Source organism: Taurulus bubalis (assembly GCF_910589615.1).
Source record: "Taurulus bubalis genome assembly, chromosome: 6".
Classification (NCBI taxonomy): Eukaryota; Metazoa; Chordata; class Actinopteri; order Perciformes; family Cottidae; genus Taurulus; species Taurulus bubalis.
Window position 1 is genome coordinate 19,646,825 of NC_136594.1, and position 20,209 is coordinate 19,667,033.

Here is a 20,209-nt window from a genome sequence, read left to right on the forward strand (position 1 = left end):
TAATATACAGTGATATACTGGATTTTTTAACAATGGTCTGTGTGATACTTAAAACAATATTCATGGTTGCAATTGTTTATATTATTTGCAGCCATTTCCACCCAGAAAGACCACAGCTGGGCGAGTGGTCCACATCTGCAACCTCCCTGAGGGCAGCTGCACAGAGAATGATGTCATCAACCTGGGACTACCCTTCGGCAAAGTCACCAACTACATTCTCATGCGCTCTACTCATCAGGTACAAGAATACTACTGTTCATTTGCACACATTTCTGTCCTGATGAGTTCCAAGACACGTGTTGATCCTATGAATATTTGGTTTAACTGACTGTTTAACCAACAGTACAAAACCAGTACAACTCACTCAGGTTTCAGGACTAAATTACGCCATTAATATCACGCCTATCAGATTTAAAGCATTCATACTAAAATGGTGGTATTGGTTTCAGGGACTAAAGCAACCGTTTTAGTGGTTTGTTATGGTAATGAAATGTGATACCTTGAGATGATGATTTTCCAAGATTATCTTAAATCCAGTCTGACATGTGAAATGTGAGACATTTTTGTGCAGATGTACGAGAAACCATATAACTGCCAGAAGGGGATTATTGTTTGTAGCAATTTTATGTTCTTCCATCAGGCATTTCTGGAGATGGCGTATGTTGAAGCAGCTCAAGCCATGGTTCAATACTACCAACTTACTCCAGCTATGATTAGCAATCAGAAACTTCTTATACGAATGTCTAAGAGGTACAAAGAGCTGCAGCTCAAGGTAAGGCTGAATAACAAAGTAAACAGCAGGTTTAAGGCTGCGTTGGCTCATTACTTTTACTTACTATTTTCTGTATAGAAACCAGGTAAAGATCTTCAGTCTATCATCCTGGATATCACCTCTCAGCGGGGAAGGGATGAGATGCAAGAACATGAACAGTAAGGCAACTTCTACTCTATCAGGATCCTTTTTTTGTGTAGCCAAGTTCTTTGACTCACAAATTAAGGAAATCAAAATGGAAATCCATTGAGATGAAAATGTTGTAGATGATTACTTAAGCCAATGGGATATTTATGATCTACAAAATTACAATACAAAGTGCAGTTTGAGAGCATTTCTCCCTGTAATCTGACCATCATCTCCTTCCAGCTACATACCAGAGAGAGCACGCTCCCGCAGCCCAATCAGCCGCTCACTGAGTCCTCATTCCCACAGCCCCAGTTTTACATCATGCAGCTCAGCCCACAGCCCCCAGGGAGCACCAGGCAGGGGTCCGGAGAGAAACAGCAATGGCCTGGGCCCTCGCCGGGGCTCTTGGGATTGGTCATCGCACGTAAGAAGGGGTGAGGACGAAAGGGAGAGGGAGGACCCATGGAGGAATGGGAGCAGTGTGGATGACGATCGGCCAAATGGACGGGGAGTTGACCGCCGGAAGGCTTACCAGAAACCCTTGGATCATATCAGCTTGAGGTCTGCAGATGATCGAGAGGGTGGAGGTGGAGGTGGAGGAGTAGCAGGAGGAGGAGGAGGAGGAAGTGGAAGTGGAGGAGGAGGAAATGGAGGTGGAAATGGAGGTGGAAATGGAGGTGGAGGTGGCGGTGGCGGTGAAGGGATGAGGGGCAACAGAGACTGGCACCCACGAGGCAGCCCTCACGGCATGTCCTTCAGCTCTTACAGGAATATGGAGGACGAGTTTTACACAAAGGAACAAATGTACAAGTCAGACAAGCCGCCCAGACCTCCATACCAGAGGCATGATACCAAGCCAAAGAGGAGGGATGGAGGTGAATACCACAGTAGATCGAGGCATTCTGAGTATGAGATAACGGAGGAGCCCCTTCGCAGAACACAAGATGACAAGAGGCAGGGTTCGCCAGGCAAAGACAGGAGCAAAAAGACAAGCAGGAGGTGCACCACTGCAGAAAAGAATGAGAAAGAAAGCACTACTGAAAATACCGTGAGTAACTTTTATAATATAATTTGTTGTTGTATACTGTACGTGGCACATCTGTCTAGCTGTTAAGGCATTTCTTTTTGCAGGATTGCAAGTCAAAAGAAAAATCTGTTTCACCTCTGCAAAGCAAGGTGCCAAAAGAGTCTACTGAATGTAGTAAAGAAAGAGACACTGTAAGTAAGCAGTACGATCTTAATTACACATTCAAACTCCTCTCAGGGGAACTGTAAACATCCTCTTTACAGGTTACTACTACTGCAGAGTAGAGTATTAATGGCTCTTTTCTTGATCCATTTTCTAAGGTGAAGGAGTGGGGAAGTGGAGATGACAGTGATGAAGAGTGTTGGTATCCTAAGAACATGGAGGAACTGGTCACTGTAGATGAAGTGGGCGGAGAAGATGATTCCATAATTGAGCCAGACCTTCCCGAGCTGGAAGAGTATGTATCCTGCCGCAAAGAGTCTGCAGATGATGAAGCTGTGGAGGAGCATATACTACCACCTTCCTCTTCCTCCTCCTCTTCCTCCTCCTCCTCCTGTGAGGTGCAGGAGACATCTAATGAGAAGTTCTGTGAGGACGCTGGAGACCCGGCAGAAACATCTGTAAATGAGAAACCAATGAGTGTTTTAACAGCAGCCAGTCCTGAAGACCAGACACTTTGTCCAGTGACTCCTGAGCTACCAATCAACAACCTTATGGACTTCCCCAGTGAGGAGTTCAAGGCAGCGCTGGAGGATACGTGTTTAGAGGATAAAGTAACCAAAAGTGGGCCATCAGAAGAGCCAATGGAAAATCACATTTGTGTGTCAGAGGACAGCAAAACCTTGGAAGTAGTACAGGGCCTGGAAACAATCAATAATGGGGTTCAACACAAGCACGCTATTCATCAAAAAGGTACTTTTCAAAAGAGAGGTCAAATGTTTGCACCTAGAACCATGAACGATTGAGCGTTCAGTTACATGAAGCATCCTAATGGTCTGTAGTTGACATACTAAGCTCTGGTTATTATAACAACTATAAAGTATATGCATTTCCTGCACCAATGATGGTTAAAAACAGCAATGTATTGTTTTTTATTCACCAGGGAAATAGTTTTGGATATTCCCTGCAACTCTGTCATGTAATGTCCCAAACTAGTGCCAAAAATATATATATTGTTGAGTAAAAGTAAATAGTGAATTAGTGGATCAAAAAGGTGTGCCGTACACTTTGATTTCTCACCTATCATGGCTAAAAAACAGCACAGTTTGTTTTGTATTGTGCATCTTGACTTTCTTATAACTTACATGCCTTTTACAGAGATTGAGGCGCCCTCGCCATCTCGTGAGCAAGACAAAGCAGTCAGTGAACACAGCATCCCTTTGGGTAAGCATTGGTTCTGTTATCAGTCTAAACCTGAATGTTTGAAAATCGACTGAAAATGACAACTCTACGCATTATATTTGATATCCTTTGATATCCTTTATTCTGTCAGCAAATTTCAAGTCATGTAAAACAATTAATAAAATAAAAGATTCAGCAGTAGAAATAATAATAAAACTGGATCAGATTTCTCTGGCTGAAATAAACCCAGTCTAAGAGTCTTTGAACTGATCTGTATTTAATGGTTGTCACAGAGATAAGTCTTGAGCTTGTGGTTTTAGTCCTAAACATATCATGTTGTCATGTACACCATTAATTAATAAGTGCACTGACAACCTGTTGCATTAGCACTCTAATTGACTGGAATTGCTTGGCCACTAGCTGACCTATTTCCGTAAGTAGGTTGTGAAATGCACCCCTGAGAGATGAGTATTTATATTATCATTAGGGCTAGAATGACACGGCTGAGCACATGGCCAATGTTGGGCCCGTTGCATGGAGATTTACATAAGCCCAGTGCAGTTTAACAACAATAGCCCACAGTACAGGCACATGGGTTTAGCTATTCCTGTTGTATGATGCCCTGGGAATGTGTGTGTGTGTGTGTGTGTGTGTGTGTGTGTGTGTGTGTGTGTGTGTGTGTGTGTGTGTGTGTGTGTCTGTGTGTGTGTCCAGAGCAAACTGCGTCCATTGATAGCATGGCTGAGATCAATTTAACACTGATGAGTCATCTGGTTGTTGTTTTTGCCTCTTTTTTGTTTGTTTGATATGTGTTGTTGAAGTTGAAGTGTACCTTGATCATACTCATCTGAATAGTGTATTTTTAAAGGACTAAAATAACCGACATAGTATACTAATACGTGCAGAGCTACCAACTCTCACGGTTTCGCCGTGTGACACACGCTTTTGCATGTTTTCACACGCACTCACGCCACACCACCAATTTCTCACGCCAAAAAAAAAATTCCGATTTTGGGCCGAGGCGCGTTCGTTCCTTTTCAAACTCCCCGACGACAGATGGCGCTAAGGAGCGCATCTGTAAACCTATTCGCTGCATAGACATCCTATTTGCCCCAGGGTGGGGGTGGACTGGTCCCGGTGTCCCACCTCCATCACCAAGCGGCCCTGCCTCTGAGATCGCCGGCCACGACTATAGTCTGACTGACATTTATAGTAGTCATCGCGTCCCTACTCACTCTCATAGTTTCCACACCGAGCAGCATGCAACACTACTGATCGTGATCTGTTTTCACATTCATGGTTTGGATGTTGCTTGCAGGTTTTCAGGATATTCTGCCATTAATTTAATCCAGAACACCGGCACTTGAAACGTACATTTAAGTTTCATTTTCGGGGTAACGTTATCACGTAGCCTCTTGACATGTGTCAAGACTAAGAGGCTCAGACGCACAGACGGATGTATCCGGTCATTCTTCAAAATAAAACATATTTTTCGATTATTATTATTTTTTTCATTCTTTCTGTGCGGCGCGGTACTAAGGGGATCTTGCGTCACTCGCTCGCAGACGAAGCCGCTTTTGAGTGATTCGACAGCATGGCACCAACGCGTAAACCTTTAAGGAGTATACTGATATTGTGTGTATTACCATATGACTGCACCTGGGCCGGCAGAGTTAGTTTAGGTTATGTTACTTAACTTATTGTTTTGTTATGCACCTTCAACACACACACACACACACACACACACACACAGACACACACACACACACACACACACACACACACACACACACACACACACACACACACACACACACACACACACACACACACAGCATGCAACACTACTGATACCACTGATGTTCACACCCCATCATATATTCTGTTCTACAATACAGTTCATACTAATTCTACCCTCTGATTCCAGTTGCTTTATTGTGTGGTCTTTCTCTACTGACGTTTATTCCTTAAAGCTCTGTAGTTATATATCATCTGATACTGGCCCAGAGTTAAGCATATTCATCTAGCAAACTATACCTACCTTGGAGTGTCACAATAGCCAGTATCATTTTATTTCATGTGTCCATCAAGGCATATTGGTGGAGCTAAATGCACCAACGTGTGTGGCTGCGTGCGCGGCAAAATGTTGGTCACCCTCGACAAAATCTCACTCCAAGGTTTTTTGAAAAGTTGGCAGCTCTGTACGTGTAATATGTTTTTTGGCATAGCCAGCGGCTAGAAGCTAACGCTGCAAACACAACACAACACAACACAACAGTGCTGACAGCGCTAACAGTGTTTACCAGAGGGTGGGGCGCTAAGCTTCCGCGAAGGCGCTGTCGGTTGGAACGACATTTTCCAGCTGTAACCGCTGGGTGAGAGCAGTGCAGAGCTGGACAGTAGCGGCGCTATAGGGTCGGATTGCAACAGCTCGGATTACTCCCTAAGAGTGACTTCATTCTCTGCTCAGATAGACATAGTCCACTATATCTTTAGATAGCAAATAGCATTTTCCCGCAATATTAATGCTCTGAATGTCGTGTAAACCGTTTGGTCAGATAATAGTTTCCCCTCCTCTTTAATTTATTCATCAAAGGAGAAAATAAAATGGTGGTGTTTTTACGGAAACTTTTGATGTCCAGTTTACTAACATCGAATCTCATGGATTCAGCTTTTTGAAGTTGATCTGGCTGTCATTGTGTGAAGCAGAGGTGTCAACGAAGTACAAATACTTCGTTACCTTACTTAAGTAGAAATGTTGGGTATCTATACTTTACTGCAGTATTTATTTTTCAGACGACTTTTTACTTCTACTCCTTACATTTTCACACAAATATCTGTACTTTCTACTCCCTACATTTTAAAAATAGCCTCGTTACTATTTCATTTTGGTTTGTTTTCACTCCGGAAATCCTCTTGTCATCGTTCAAAAACACACGCACACAAAAAACCTCTCTGCCCCGTTGCCCACAGATACGTGCGCGCGCACACAGGTGAGCGCTGAGCACACACACCAGCGGACAGAGAGCGTCGAAAAATATGTCGCGTGAAAGTAGACCGCTATATCTGCGTTTTAAACGCTCCCATGGTGAAGATGCAACAGCAGCTCTCATGTGAGGAGCAACCGGAGTTCTCCTCCCACCGGAGCAGCTCTCTGAACCCGGAGCAGCTCTCCTGCTCCAGGTGAAACGAGACAAAGTGCTCGTGTCTTCTACCAACAATGAGCTGCTGGCTTCACATATTACAAAAGTACAAAGTACACGGATATAAAATAGATATAAAAGTAAGTCATTAATAAATACATGGATAAATGCCTGTACTTTCGGGTAAATGGTTACGGTGCGCCGTTAACAGGTTACGCTTGCGCATGCGCGATTTGACGCGACGACGTGAGCTCCGCGAGCTCCGCGAGCTCGTCTTTTCTTTCTGTTGCGTTTTTCAAAATAAAAAAACAGATCTAAGCTCAATATTGAGCATGAATTGAGAGAGGCCGTATCAAATCCACAACCCCGTTTATAACATATGTGTCGAGGAAAGCAGCTCACTGCAGCCACTAATACTGATACAACGTGATGGCTCACATATCTGCACTCATTCTGTTTTGTTTGGCAAAAAAAAGAAAACAAATATTGTTTTCCACAATGAGCTATTTAGTAGTAACTAAATATGAGTTATTTTTTTGCACAGATAGAACTTACACAAAACATTGTCTGATGGGGCAATCTGATTTACTTGAAAGTGATTGCAATTTTCTTTATTCTGTTATTTATAAAAGCACAGATGAGTCACACAGATATGTTATTTACAGAAAAAGTTTGAGAACCACAGCTTTAAGTGTTTGTGTCGGAGTCGCCGCCACCGCCGCATATTTTCACTATTACAATACTTATAGGCAACTAGTTATCATGTCTTCCACTCCATGAAACGCATGTTAATGCTCAGTACACATATGGTACTTCAATGTATTTGCATTGTAATAAAATGTGATCATTTTAAATGGGCATATATGCAGCTGAAACGGGTATGCAGCTTCTACTTGAGTAATGAATGTGAATACTTTTGACACCTCTGGTGTGAAGTTTCCCACTTAATAAAGTTCCCTTTGAATTGTATTTCATATCTGAGTGACATAAAATACATCAAAATATATTTAAAGGTTTTCATTTTTGTATTTTCAAGTAATATATGTTGTCCTTTTTCATTCTAATTTAAATAAATTCTAATTGAATGAAACATTTTATTTAGAAAATATTTTATGTTGACTGTGAAGTTCACCAAGAGAGGTTATATACGTAATATTTTTGACAGAGGAATACTTTAGTTTCTCTGTGTTGATTTGAATGAATGAGAATGATGAAAAAAAGTTCTTCGGTGAATAAAATGAGAAGGATTTAGTTTTCACTTTCAAAATGTGGATACAGTGAAACCTTTTTATTTCTATTTCAACTGTATTGCCTCAAGTGCTATCGAGGTAAATACCCTTTGTGAGGACCCTCATCTGTCAGGTGCTGACTTCTGGGATTGATTTGTAATAGTTGTGTTTGCTGTCTCATAGGAGTGGAGTTCATAGTGCCGAGGACCGGCTTCTACTGTAAACTCTGCAGCCTGTTCTACAACAGTGAGGAGACTGCAAAGACCACTCACTGCCGCAGCACCGTACATTACAGGAACCTACAGGTACGCGTGGATCTGTGACACTCCAGTCCTTCAGGGGACGATGATGATGATGATGATAATGATGATGATGATAAGGAAAACGATGATAGTCTGGATTTTAATTCCACATTGTATTCATTCTTCCGTCCCAGAATTATATGACGATGCTAAAAAAAAAGGGCAGTCACGCTGTGTGTTCTGTGATACATATACAACATCTGCATGTGCTGTCACACCTTTTATACTACCAAATGTAATATCAAAAATCTAAATCTGTATCCCGCACACTCACAAGATCACCACCTGTTGCCGAGTTATCACTTCATATACATCCAGCACCTGCATGTTATATTAAGTTTCTTTGCCTTTCTCCTTATGTATGTCTTATTTTGGGGATAAATCTTACATCAAATATGGATTGCAAAAAACACTTAATATACATATATAGTTTTGATATTTGATATATTATTAGTTTTGATAATTTATTAACTGTCTAATGACAAAACTTTGCTGGATCAAATTTCTCAAAATTTAAAATGATATGACTTTAAATTAAAGTCTTTGTGCTTCATACTATTTGTTGGACAAACAAGGCAATTTAAAGATTGGTCTCACTGACATTTTTTAGACTAAAATGAAAATGTATGAATGCAGTCAGAACACATGGACGGACATACACATTGCATGCCAACTTGCAACTGTATTAGGTTTCTAAATATTGGCCACTCAGCACCGAGCCATCTTGCATTTCTCTCGTCCCCGGCTGCGCAGCTGAGGCGAGCCGGAGGAGCAGCAATTCAAACGTTTGATGGATGTACATTCCAAGAGGGAAAAAAAACTGTTTTAAACACTTGTGCTGTCTGTCAAAGCTCTCTGTGTTTGTGTTCTGGTGGTTAATTGTTTTAGATCAATTTATGTCCCTTGTTTGACTATATTGATTCATATTTTTTCTTTACTCACTCAACTACATAGTTCTACTCAGTTTATTATTGTTTTATATTATTATCAATTCAGTTTTAATCCAAGGCAGCATCAGATGCAGCTTTTCACCAAAGTATTTAACTGCTGTACAAAATGAAGAAGAAGAAGAAGAAGAAAAGAAACTGGCCTCTGAGCGATTAAATAGCTTTAGAAACTGTTTAGTACAATCCAACATGCAGCTGGTGGAGACGATTGGCCAGCTGGCCACAAAGCCGATATTTATCAAGATGCAGCTTTCTTGTCAAAAGATATATATTATATTAAACAATGTTTCTTTTTTCCCACCCGTCCACAGAAATACCTGTCCCAACTGGCAGAGGAGAGTCTGTCGGGGGTTCTTGCTGAAACCTCAGCTGCACAGTGACATCCGCTTGACTTCTCACGTCTTGTACAGCGAACAGCAGAGGACAGATCTGTGTGTGTGTGTGTGTGTGTGCGTGTGTGTGTGTGTGTGTGTGTGTGTGTGTGTGCACTGTTGGTGCCAGGTTATGGACAACTACAGCATCAATAATATGACACGTGAAATATAGTGTATGAGGACAATTGCACTGGTTTTGATATTTTGGGAGAAGGGATGTTTGGATGTCTTGATTGGCACTGACAACCAGAGATATCTCAATTGTGTAAATACCTGGGGCTACATTATTTAATTGCTTTTTTTTGGTTTATCAATTTTCTTACAGCTTATTTTATTGGATTGTGTGTGATGAAATGTATTTGTTATTTTTGGAATGGAAATCTATTTGCTATCATGTCTAATTACTGAGACACATTTTTACGGTATGGGCTTATGTTAGTCCATTTTCTCAATTTTAGCAACAATGATACATACCAATTGCAAAATGACTTGAAATATGTGCCAAGGAATGTTTTCACTCTAAAAATATGATTCTCAGGTTTGTTGTATGTGTTTAATAGATGTATAGCTTAGTACACAACATTGCATCTTTATTTATATGTGGGGGTTTAAAGGCTCTCACTGTTTTTCTGTCATCTTGTCATCAATGATGTATGTCTATCATGTAAAAATGTAAATCATTCGGATTGATAATAATGCAACTATGCAAAAAATATAATTTTTTCTGAAGTTTCATGTTGGATTGAATTCATAAAGCCATCCCAGTCATATTTGCCGACATATGTAGTGCCTTAAATATTGAAAACTTTAAACTGGACCATGTGTTTAATTTATCAGTTAAACATGCAATGTTTCATGATACAGTGATTTGTTGAGAGGGATTATCAAGCGGAATTCTGTTCTTGTATACTGTGAATACTGATCATGTGACATCAATACTAGTGTTGTTGTCTTTGACAAGCTTTTCATATGATTTTTGATGCAAAAAACGTAAATAAATATTTCAAACTTGCTTGAACAGGTATTTTATTCTTAAATGAACAATGTGTATAGTCTAACATATTCTGCATGCTATATAGTGTATAGTGGCAATACAGCCATGACAAACGCTGAGTACAGTAATTTACCAGTTTATATAAGGCTTTGAATGGAAGCGTTGTAAAAGAGCTCCCCCACGTGTTGAGGCATGATAACACATCTTGGTGCTAAAACTAAATAGTTGTGATATATTCTATTTCTCACTGATCCTGTCGAAAATGATTCTACTTTTATTTAAAATGACACTGTTGTAGTCTGCTTACTCATACAGTAGGTTTAAACAACATATCATTTTTAAGTGAACTGATCAGGATGGTTATTGTGCTTTGGCCAGAAGAAAAGATCATTATCATTTAAGTGTCAATCAATGATTATCATCAATATCACCATCGCCAGCATCATTATTTAGCAAGATTGTTGTAGCCGATGTGACCATAAACCCAAACAGAAAGAGCAGCGCCGCAGTAGCACCTATAGGGGGCAGCACTTGTAAACCACATAAACTACACGGAACCTGCGAGAAGAAAAGTCCGTGGTGCATTTTCATTGGTTCTTTGGTTAAAAAAACCGACGCAACTCCAGCCAATCAGAAAAGCGAAGTCAGACCTACGCGCTTGAGTTGCTGGGTAGATAAAACAAAAACAACAGGATTCGTGTCAGAGTTTGAAGCTTGGACGCGACAGACGGTCAGTGACTTTATTTATTGTGAGTTTTTTTATCGACAAAACAAGAGAGCTAGACATTCACTTTTTACATGTTGTATTGTTGAGTAACGTTTTTTTCGAAAGGTGTACGCCGAGCCAGCTAACAGTTAGCGGTTATATATTAACGTTAACGTTTAGTTTAACGTTCCTGACGTCCTTAGCAACTGGCGAGTCAGCGATATATGACAACGGTTAATACCCCGTAAACTGCGCATTTTTATGTTGTATTAGAGTATTTCTCGTTTTATATGTGTATTTAGCTAGATAATCCGGAGTTTGTTCTTTTGACGCAGCTCCTATTTGTGACAGTTAAGATTGGAGCTAACGCAACGCTCTCCATTGTTTATCAACAGAGCGACTTTGAATGGGGAGGGGGAGGGGGAGGCTGCTGCATGTCTGGACATGTTATTTACTCTTGTCTGCGTGTAACAATTTCTGTTTACTCTTTGCAGGTATCATTTGGCATTATTTTTTGTTTTGCACATTGTTCAGCTGCACAATCTCTTTTCTATTGTGAAACATGGCAACTGACTGCGTAGCCTGGCTGAACGCAAACCCTGTTGGTAAGTGTGTCAACTATTTAAATGCCTCATTCGCTGTGTGTGACGTGTCTGCTGTGGGGCTTTAACATGCGGATGTGGTTGCTGGCTCATTTTCTTGCATTGCTTGCAAGGTTTTTTTTATGTTGAATATGGCACTGATATCATTCTGCCACACTTCCTACATGTTGTGTTTGTCTTTATTATGTAAGCCAGTGTGACATAACACATCTTTCCCTCGTGTATTGTATTTTCACATCCCCTGCTGCAATGACGATAACAAAGAAAACAAATATTGCAGCTCTAGTCTCTTTGATCTGTTCTGCACATACAAACTACTTACTCATAGTTTGCCAACATAAAAACCCTTTCCCCATTATTTTGTCCTTGAAATACAACAGAGGCAGAGGACCTGAGTGACTCCTTGGTATCTGAAGAGGAAGACAATACAGGATCACTTGTCAACAAAAACATCAAAAATGAGATCAATGGCAACTGGTTGTCCTCATCTAGCAACAGCATCCATGAAGCACGTCTCAAGGCGAAGGCCAAGCGGAGGCTGAGAAAGAACTCTTCCAGGGACTCGGGCAGGGGCGACTCGCTCAGCGATAACGGGGACGTGGTCAGGGGAACCTCGGTGGCACCCACCAGCCCTAAGAGCAAGCTGCTGGACAGAAAGTCAAGACTGGGAAAGGGCAGAGGTCTCCCAAAGAAGGGTAAGAAGATTTCACATTTCAATAATGTTATCATGTAACATTGGAATACTAAAGAGATCAAATGTCTCCGTTTCCCACATCAATGGATAACCTTTTGCTGGTCATTGCCACAGGCGAGTAAACATCAGAAGAGCCCTGTACTTCAATGGGAAGGCCTTCATCATTGTGCGACCTAGTTGTCGTCACCTGGTGGCCCTCCATCTAGGAGCCATAAACCAATTAGCATGTACACAAATGTCGAGGCGAATTTGAGCAGGTCACTCTCATCTGAAAGTGCCTTTTTTATTTTCTTACCATCAGAGGTTAAACAATAATCCATATGTTTTAGTGTACCAGAAGCTTTTGATAATGATAATCTGTCAATGCATTGCATGTGAGGTGAATGTTTCACCTTTTGGACTGTCATGTGTGCCTACAAAAACAGCTGGCTGTTGTTTTAACACAAATTTGTGTAAATTTACTTTATTAAGGTGTAAGTGTTTTTAGAGTCACTGAAAGGCACAGAGATAGCTAGATATATACCTTCTTTTTGTTGGTGACCCTTCTTATAACGGCATTCAACTGATGTTGCATCATGGTTTATTTTTTATATCCAAATTATACATGAAACCAAATATGGCTCCTTTGACCTGTCTTCTCCTCGACGCTAACTGTAATTTTGAACACTGACACATGACACATCACAAATGTATAAGTAGATCAGAATTTAGCAAGTGTCAACATGATTCTATCCAGCTGTCTCTCACTGGTCCTTATTATATAAGTATGCAATGCCTACTTATGTCCAATTAGACTGCAGTACACCTCAGATACTTTGTTGTCCAGTCACTTTGCTCCCACAGGTAGTTGAACTGGAGCAAGTAGAGCTTTTCTTGGCACAGTGTTTATTGTTTTTTTTGGGGGGTTGCATAACAGAACCGTCACACAGAGTGCTGCTATTTGAGCTCTGAGCTCTCCCGCATTAAACACCCATGTTTCACAGTAGTTGCAATACTAAATACATGCACCGTGTTGTAGATGCTGAAGTGGAACAGTTTTGCACAAGCAATGTGTGCTGTATTAAATAAAGTGTCATGCATATAGGACTAAAGGAGGTTTTAAAGCATGTCACACAAGCTGTTTGGTATTGGGCTTCTTATACTGTCCTCAATCTGTCAGTGCTTACTTCAGACCCAGCAGATGTTTGTTTGTGTAACACTTACACAGACGTCACCACCCCAGATAGAGGGATTATATCACAGCATATTTTGTCCTTTGGTTAAAACTGTAGCATGGGCATTAGACCGGATTACACATACAGATAATGATCCATATAACTAAAGTAATATTATTATAACTATAGTATTACTTGTTTTGACCACGGAACAGGACCTTTTATGAAGTCTAACTTCCGAGAGATGTGCTGTGGGAGATAAGTAAATCTGAAAGAGAGTTGTAGAAGTTTCTTTTAGATCATACAATGATGTTTAAAATATATTGTGTGGTTCGGACTAAATCATTGAGTAACTGCCTGCACACTAAGTTTGTAAGTTTAAGGCCTACTGGTTGACCGCATCTAATATGTCTTGACTGTTCTTTCCTTCTTGACGTTAGAGCTGTACATACACTTGAAAAGAAATACAGGAGACTTAACGCTAAAAGGCCTATAATGGAAGTCATGCACTTAATGAGCAGATTCTAAAGATGTATCTGAAACTAGCACAATACAGTGGCTGTTTGAGCCTAAATTGCTCGTAAAATTTATTCTGACTAATAATATGCAAACATTTGAGGTTTCCCTGCTGTAGAACATTTCACAGTTGTAAATGTAAACATTTCAAATGTGTCCCAGTTTATCTCCTGTTGCAGTATTATGTAAATGCCATCAGTTGACAGGAAGTAGACAGGGACCCAAGCTGTTGCCATACAGTGCAATTCCATTTAAACGGCCTATAGATCAGCATCGCCTTTCTGTTTCGGTGTCTCAATATTTTGTCACACGACATCAACCTCTATAACCTTCACCACCCTCTGTAACCTTTACCACCTCCTAATTGTTTCACATTGAAAAGGCTTTGACGTTGTCTTTCAGGAGTTATATTTCAGGGATATCATGTTAAGAGAACCTGATGCTCCCAGCAGCTGCAACTTAACTTTCTTTCTATGAATGAATTGGGAACTATTAGATAAAAGTAAATATTTTACAATACAACTCGTGTTTCACATCAACCAAATATCTGTGCCACTAAATCTTTTCAAAATGACACTGCTCATGGACTTTTATACCATATTACCTTTTAAAATAGACAATGTCATGTCTAATTTCGTCACTGACCTTTGTCTGCAGGTGGAGCTGGAGGAAAAGGTGTGTGGGGCCGATCTGGTGAAGTTTATGAGAAGGAGGCGGTAGATCAGAAAGACCCCAACTATGACGAAGCTCAGGTACTGACTGTGGTGTTGATATTGTACATCTTCATGCACGCAGGTTTGGATCAGTATGATCACTTGTATAAACTAATGCATCAATACACAGCTCTGCAATTAAAAACATATGCAGAGCTTGTAATGTGTCATTTTTGTGACTTTGTTGTTTTGTAGGTTTAGTTTGTGTGTTACTGTACTAATTTGCATAATATTGTAAAGTGACTATGCAGTGGATAAAATAACAAATGTGATATTAATCTGTCATAAATACTGCAAACTACATATGTTGATGCCTTATAAAATTACCATCATGTATTGAAGCTCAACCTTATTTAATCTCTCAAACAATAGACCTGGAATGATTGTGTTTTGACAGGAAAACTGTGTGTATGAGACTGTGGTTCCTCCGCTGGATGAGAGGGACTTTGAGAACACAGTCATCCCCATAGTACAAGAGTACTTTGAACATGGAGACACAAATGAAGTAGCGGTAAGTGAGCAGGAAATAACCCGTCAGTAAACTTGTTCTCATGCTTAAAGGAAGCAGAAATCTTCATAGAAAGACATGAACACAACCATGAAATGTGCTAGTCAACTTCTGTCTCTACATCCAGGAGCTGCTTGCAGAACTGAACCTGGGACCCAAGCGGAGCGAGGTTCCCTCGTTGGCTGTGTCACTGGCCCTGGAGGCCAAGGCCAGCCACCGGGAGCTCACCTCCAGGCTGCTGGCTGACCTGTGTGGGCCGGTGCTGTCCCGCAGCGACATGGAAAACTCCTTCGACAAGCTGCTCCTGGAGCTGCCCGATCTGGTCCTGGATACACCCGGAGCCCCGCAGGTGAGTCTCCTGAGGGTCTGGAGATAAGTGTGTGTGGAGTACACTCTTATTGTATGTGTTTGTGGTAAATAATTAAAAGATATATAAATATAATTAAATTGTTGTCAATTCAGGATGGGTATTAACTGAAAAATTCAAACTGAAATAATACTGAAAGAACTGATATGGCTTAGTTGACAAATGTCCAATCAAACCAGACCCAGGAACTACAGTGAATCCACATCATATAGGTTTTAGGATATTCCAACTTTTTACGACAATGTTACAAGGACATTTTAACAAACTGATGTCAGTCTCATTACAGTAAACACAAGACTCGTCAGAATGGTGAGCTGAAAGTATGCGTCTGTTTGAGGTGGTGTGTTTTCTACACAGTCTGTGGTGGAGCAGAGGGGAACAACTGTGTGCACATGCGTGTGTGTGTGTGTCTGTGCGTGTGCGCTTTCTTTTAGCCTGCACAGACATGAGATCTCTGTCCATTGTCTGTCTGTGCTCACAAAATGCAAGCTCAGCAAACGCTCACAGGGTTATTGGTCATCCTCCCCCCACACCCCTCCTGTCACTGTCTCATTGGGGCTCGCCAGTCATTTCTGTCCCACTCTCACAGCTCTCTGTGGGTTTAAAGGGGTATTATGACTCTGCCCAGCTCCCCACCTCCTTCCCTTTACCCCTTTCACTCTCTCTTTTCAGTTTCTCACACACACTGCACTCTCCTCTCTTTCTCCTCATGTGCCTGCGAGTCTAGCCACAGCCACGGGTCAAATGACAGCTGCCTCTTGTCTGAACAGGAACAATGATCAGTGATAAGCGCAGGCTTTGGTCGAGGCCAGAAGAGCAAAGCCAGCTCTTTCGTTTCCCTAAAATCACGTGCCGACTCTACTGTAAACCAACAAACACACGAGTCTCTGAGGCCAGTCAGTCATCTGTCAGTGTTTTTGTGGGACCAGTTCTTCAAACTAAAATCATTTTGTAATTGCAACTAAATGTGTAAAATAAATAAATGTGTTTTTTCAATTTAAAAATATACTTGAACTCAAATCAATTAGAGTTCATGTATTCTCATGCAAACTGTATTCTATTTACTGAGGACAGGACACTGATCCTTAAAATCCTTGATTTTATATGACTTGTCTTGTATTTTCAATATATAGAAACAAAATATATTTGTATTTACTATATAGGAAATACTAATTAATTCCCAGATAAAACATTTTAAAAAGTGAGCCATACAAATGCGATTGTCATTCTGAACAAATTGTTCATTCCTCACTGCATTCTTGAAATGCAGCAAAAAGCGAGGTGTTTACAGTGTCAGTCATTAATGAACACCCTTGACTTTTGGCTCCAGTCTACTATATCTGTTATCTTTTGACTTGCTGACATTAAACAAGGTGACCTGCTTTATTCAAGGATACTTTATTATTATGCAACTCAGGGAGGCACAACGAAATTCCGTTGTAGCCCATTTGTCACTCAAACAAAACAAAACTAGTAATACATTCCTGTCGAGCACTTTTTTAATTTGCATCATAAGGAATGTAAACCGCAGCAACAAAAACATGACTGGCAGAATAACAATTTTATTAAACTATGTCGTATTCAATATTTCTTTTGTTTACACTTTTTTCTCCATCCATTTTCCAGTTGGTGGGCCAATTCATTGCACGAGCTGTGAGCGACCAAATACTGTCCAAGAGCTACATCGAGGCCTACAAAGGCAGAGTTGACTGTGAATACACCAGGTACGTTGCTGTTGCTGTGATTTTAATTTCCTGTGTTATGATTATCACCTCAGAGGTTTGAGCAAATCCCTCAAGATGAGAGTATTCAGTCAATAATATCATATAGATCGTGTGTTCATATATTAATCTTATCATTATGGTCACAAGAGTGCGGGAGAAGCTGGATCTTTCTTTGAGGTGTGCATTAATTCATGTAAACAAGAATTAAAATGTATTAGAGGTAAAGGAAACATATATTGTGAGTATTATAGATCACATATAGGAATCAAGTCCAGTCTTTTGCAGTAAATTTAACAATGTGATAAACAAAGGTTTCTCAAACAATACAAGTAAAACACATAATGTGTGTACATCAGAGGAGACACGGCATGATCACAGTGTTTCAGTCTGACAACTTTGTCTGTTTTTGTTGTCTTACAGAGTGTCACTGGACCGGGCGACCGTGCTGCTGAAGATGAGCATGGATGGCCTGCGCATAGACAACCAGTGGGGGGCCGGCGGGGGACAGAGACCCGTCCCACAGCTCATCAAACAGGTAGCTTACATAAGGAAGACTGGAGAAGATATTGTTAGTAGTTCTTTATTATCATTTGTCTAGTATCTTCTGTATATCTACTTGTGTTTTTGTTTTTGGGGCATTTCAGCTTTTCTAACCAAAATTCAGTTTTTATTTTTTGCTTATAAAGCTTTCCAGGTTATTGGGTGTGATACCATGATTCATAAACTATAATATATTCTGCTTAGAGCCTTAACACATCCACAAGTCCATGAGTTCCCTACAGTTACAACCGATGGGTGCTTCTTTACTGTTTTATTACTGTTTTACTGTTTATTTATATTACTTGTTTCTTATCTTATTTTACTATGTGTCTCTTGTGTGCACTTTACCTGTCTGCTGCTGTAATCCTGCAATTTCCCCACTGCGGGACTAATAAAGGATTATCTTATTTTATCTTTTTGTAGCTGTAGGAATAATTGCCATCGATTTAATAATTTTAATTTCCTTTTCTCTGTATTGTCAGATGAACCTGCTTCTGAAGGAGTACATCCTATCTGGAGACGGCAAGGAGGCTGAGAGGTGCCTTAGAGATCTGGAAGTTCCCCATTTCCACCATGAGTTTGTCTACGAGGTAAAGGCTTTGTGTTAGTTGGAAGCAGAACTGCCCAAACTCAGACTTTCCTCAAAGCATCACACAACAGGTGTGTCAGAGGCCAAACATGAGAAAAAACAAAAAGACCATGTTTATTCTTTCATCTTTGAAGAAATCTCGGTTAGAATTTTCTTTTTATCTTTTATTTTTCAATCCCCATTAAAGAGTGTGAACACCTCTTGGTCTCAACTAAAATATGTAGATGAAAAACGATGTACTGCAGTAAGTGTTTCTTGTAGATTTGCAGCAAAGATTTTTGAGTACTAATACAAAGCTGTAAATAATTATGTTTCCCTCAGGCGATAGTGATGGTGTTGGAGTCCAAAGGAGAGAAAACATTGAAGATGGTTCTGAAGCTACTCAAGTTGCTCTCTGAGTCCTCAGTCATCACTCTGGACCAAATGAGAAGGGTAAGGTGCCACCTGGTGTTTGAACTAAGCAATGCACATAATTATTTGACAGAGCAGCAGCTCATTTGTTTGATCGCCCTAAAATATGCTGTATTATAAACAGCAAGGGCGTAGGTTTGGTTTTAACATTAGTAGTGATGCATATTAAGCATGTTTTTTTAGTTTTTGTGTGCATCCATTAATGGTGACAAGTCTTTATTTATGTAAAGGAAAACACGAAATTCAGGCACCAGGTGACAATTCAAAATCTAAAACTACAATGGTACATAATGCAGTAAGGCTCTCAGGCATTCTGTATTGCTTTCAAATATGTATTCTTCTGTCTATCAACTTCTCGTTTATTGTTATCTCTGCTGAGTCAAAACACACCTGTAGGTATTTTTTTTCCTCTTCCCTCCTCTTTTGTGTCTTTAACCATCTTTAAATGTGCATGTGGCACCTATTTACCTCAGTGATATATTAAATGAATTTTAATTAGTTTGTAAACCTGTGGAATTTGAAAGCTCATATGCATTTTAGCAAGATTTCTGCTCTTGTTAAATAAGTTCTTCACATTCAAAACATATCCCACATATCTGTGTTCCCTGGGAAGTCTGGAAATATTTGGAGAAAAATATTGTACTATTACAAGAATTAAGTAATATTTCAAGAATGGATGCGAACAGAAAACACTTTTGACACCGCGTGTCTTATCTACACAATTGTAAATTCACCAACTCTGATAAAGTGCAGGCTCGTGAGACACAAATACAACAACTTGTAACTACACTTGTAAGCGCCTCTCATCGTTACATTGCGGTCGGACTGTCTGCTTCGGACTCTCGTGGTCAGCTGGATGAAATGATCATCATTGGTTGTAGAAAGTAAACAACCACTAGAATAGAAGACTGGCACAAAAGATCAAAAACTGTTTTAGATGATATCTTCTTAAACTGTGCAAATATCACCAACTACAATTTTAGTTTTCATGTAGTCTCTTTGACAGTGTCTTTTTTTTTTTCTTTTTCTTTCATAGGGCTATGAAAGAGTTTATATGGACATTGCTGAAATCAACATTGATGTCCCTCGTGCATACTTCATCCTAGAGCAATTTGTTGATAAGAGCTTCAGTCTGGGAATCATTGATGTAAAGTTAAGAGATCTTTGTCCCTGTCGGTAAGTGCTGAGTTTCTCAAGACACACACCTTACACTCTTGTTTCACAGTTGGTTTTGTTGTTATTTTTAACTGTGGGTTAATTTATGTTCTGTCCGTTGTCAGAGGCCGGAAGAGATTTGTCAGCGAGGGAGATGGTGGTGTTGTCAAAGCTGAAAGTTACTGAGGAACCCTTTTTATGTGTCAGATTTCCTGAAAAGAAAAGGATAAAGCTACTTTTTTACTTCAAAAAGAATTTGGGTCCATTTTTCC

The 20,209-nt window shown here is 40.1% G+C and overlaps 2 protein-coding genes across 2 annotated transcripts in view; both read left to right on the plus strand.

Annotated features, from left to right (window-relative positions):
• Positions 1-10,276, plus strand: part of rbm20 (RNA binding motif protein 20) — a gene marked incomplete at its 5' end in the record, with an annotated part of 45,092 nt that extends 34,816 nt beyond the window's left edge. Inside the window, 10 exons of the mRNA XM_079219210.1 lie at positions 92-238; positions 641-772; positions 851-930; positions 1,142-1,482; positions 1,567-1,949; positions 2,033-2,119; positions 2,249-2,840; positions 3,246-3,311; positions 7,825-7,946; positions 9,202-10,276. Of these exons, the coding sequence (XP_079075336.1) occupies positions 92-238; positions 641-772; positions 851-930; positions 1,142-1,482; positions 1,567-1,949; positions 2,033-2,119; positions 2,249-2,840; positions 3,246-3,311; positions 7,825-7,946; positions 9,202-9,270 (2,019 nt within the window). The 3' untranslated portion in view covers positions 9,271-10,276. The remainder of the gene's footprint in view (positions 1-91; positions 239-640; positions 773-850; positions 931-1,141; positions 1,483-1,566; positions 1,950-2,032; positions 2,120-2,248; positions 2,841-3,245; positions 3,312-7,824; positions 7,947-9,201) is intronic.
• Positions 10,277-10,963: 687 nt separating this feature from the next.
• On the plus strand, positions 10,964-20,201 carry pdcd4b (programmed cell death 4b). Its single transcript, XM_079219432.1, has 12 exons — positions 10,964-10,988; positions 11,459-11,569; positions 11,947-12,261; positions 14,588-14,682; positions 15,041-15,154; positions 15,279-15,500; positions 17,145-17,242; positions 17,663-17,777; positions 18,265-18,372; positions 18,693-18,803; positions 19,819-19,958; positions 20,063-20,201. Exons 2-12 carry the CDS (start codon positions 11,527-11,529, stop codon positions 20,121-20,123), a joined length of 1,422 nt encoding a protein of 473 aa, XP_079075558.1. The 5' UTR covers positions 10,964-10,988; positions 11,459-11,526; the 3' UTR covers positions 20,124-20,201.
• The last annotated feature ends 8 nt before the right edge of the window (positions 20,202-20,209 follow it).

Bases quoted from the DNA above. Each gene is read 5' to 3' on its own strand.
- pdcd4b (XM_079219432.1), top strand. From the start codon at position 11,527: ATGGCAACTGACTGCGTAGCCTGGCTGAACGCAAACCCTGTTG. The intron at 14,683-15,040 runs GTACTGACTGTG...GTGTTTTGACAG, and splicing joins CCAACTATGACGAAGCTCAG to GAAAACTGTGTGTATGAGAC. The intron at 17,243-17,662 runs GTACGTTGCTGT...GTTGTCTTACAG, and splicing joins GTTGACTGTGAATACACCAG to AGTGTCACTGGACCGGGCGA.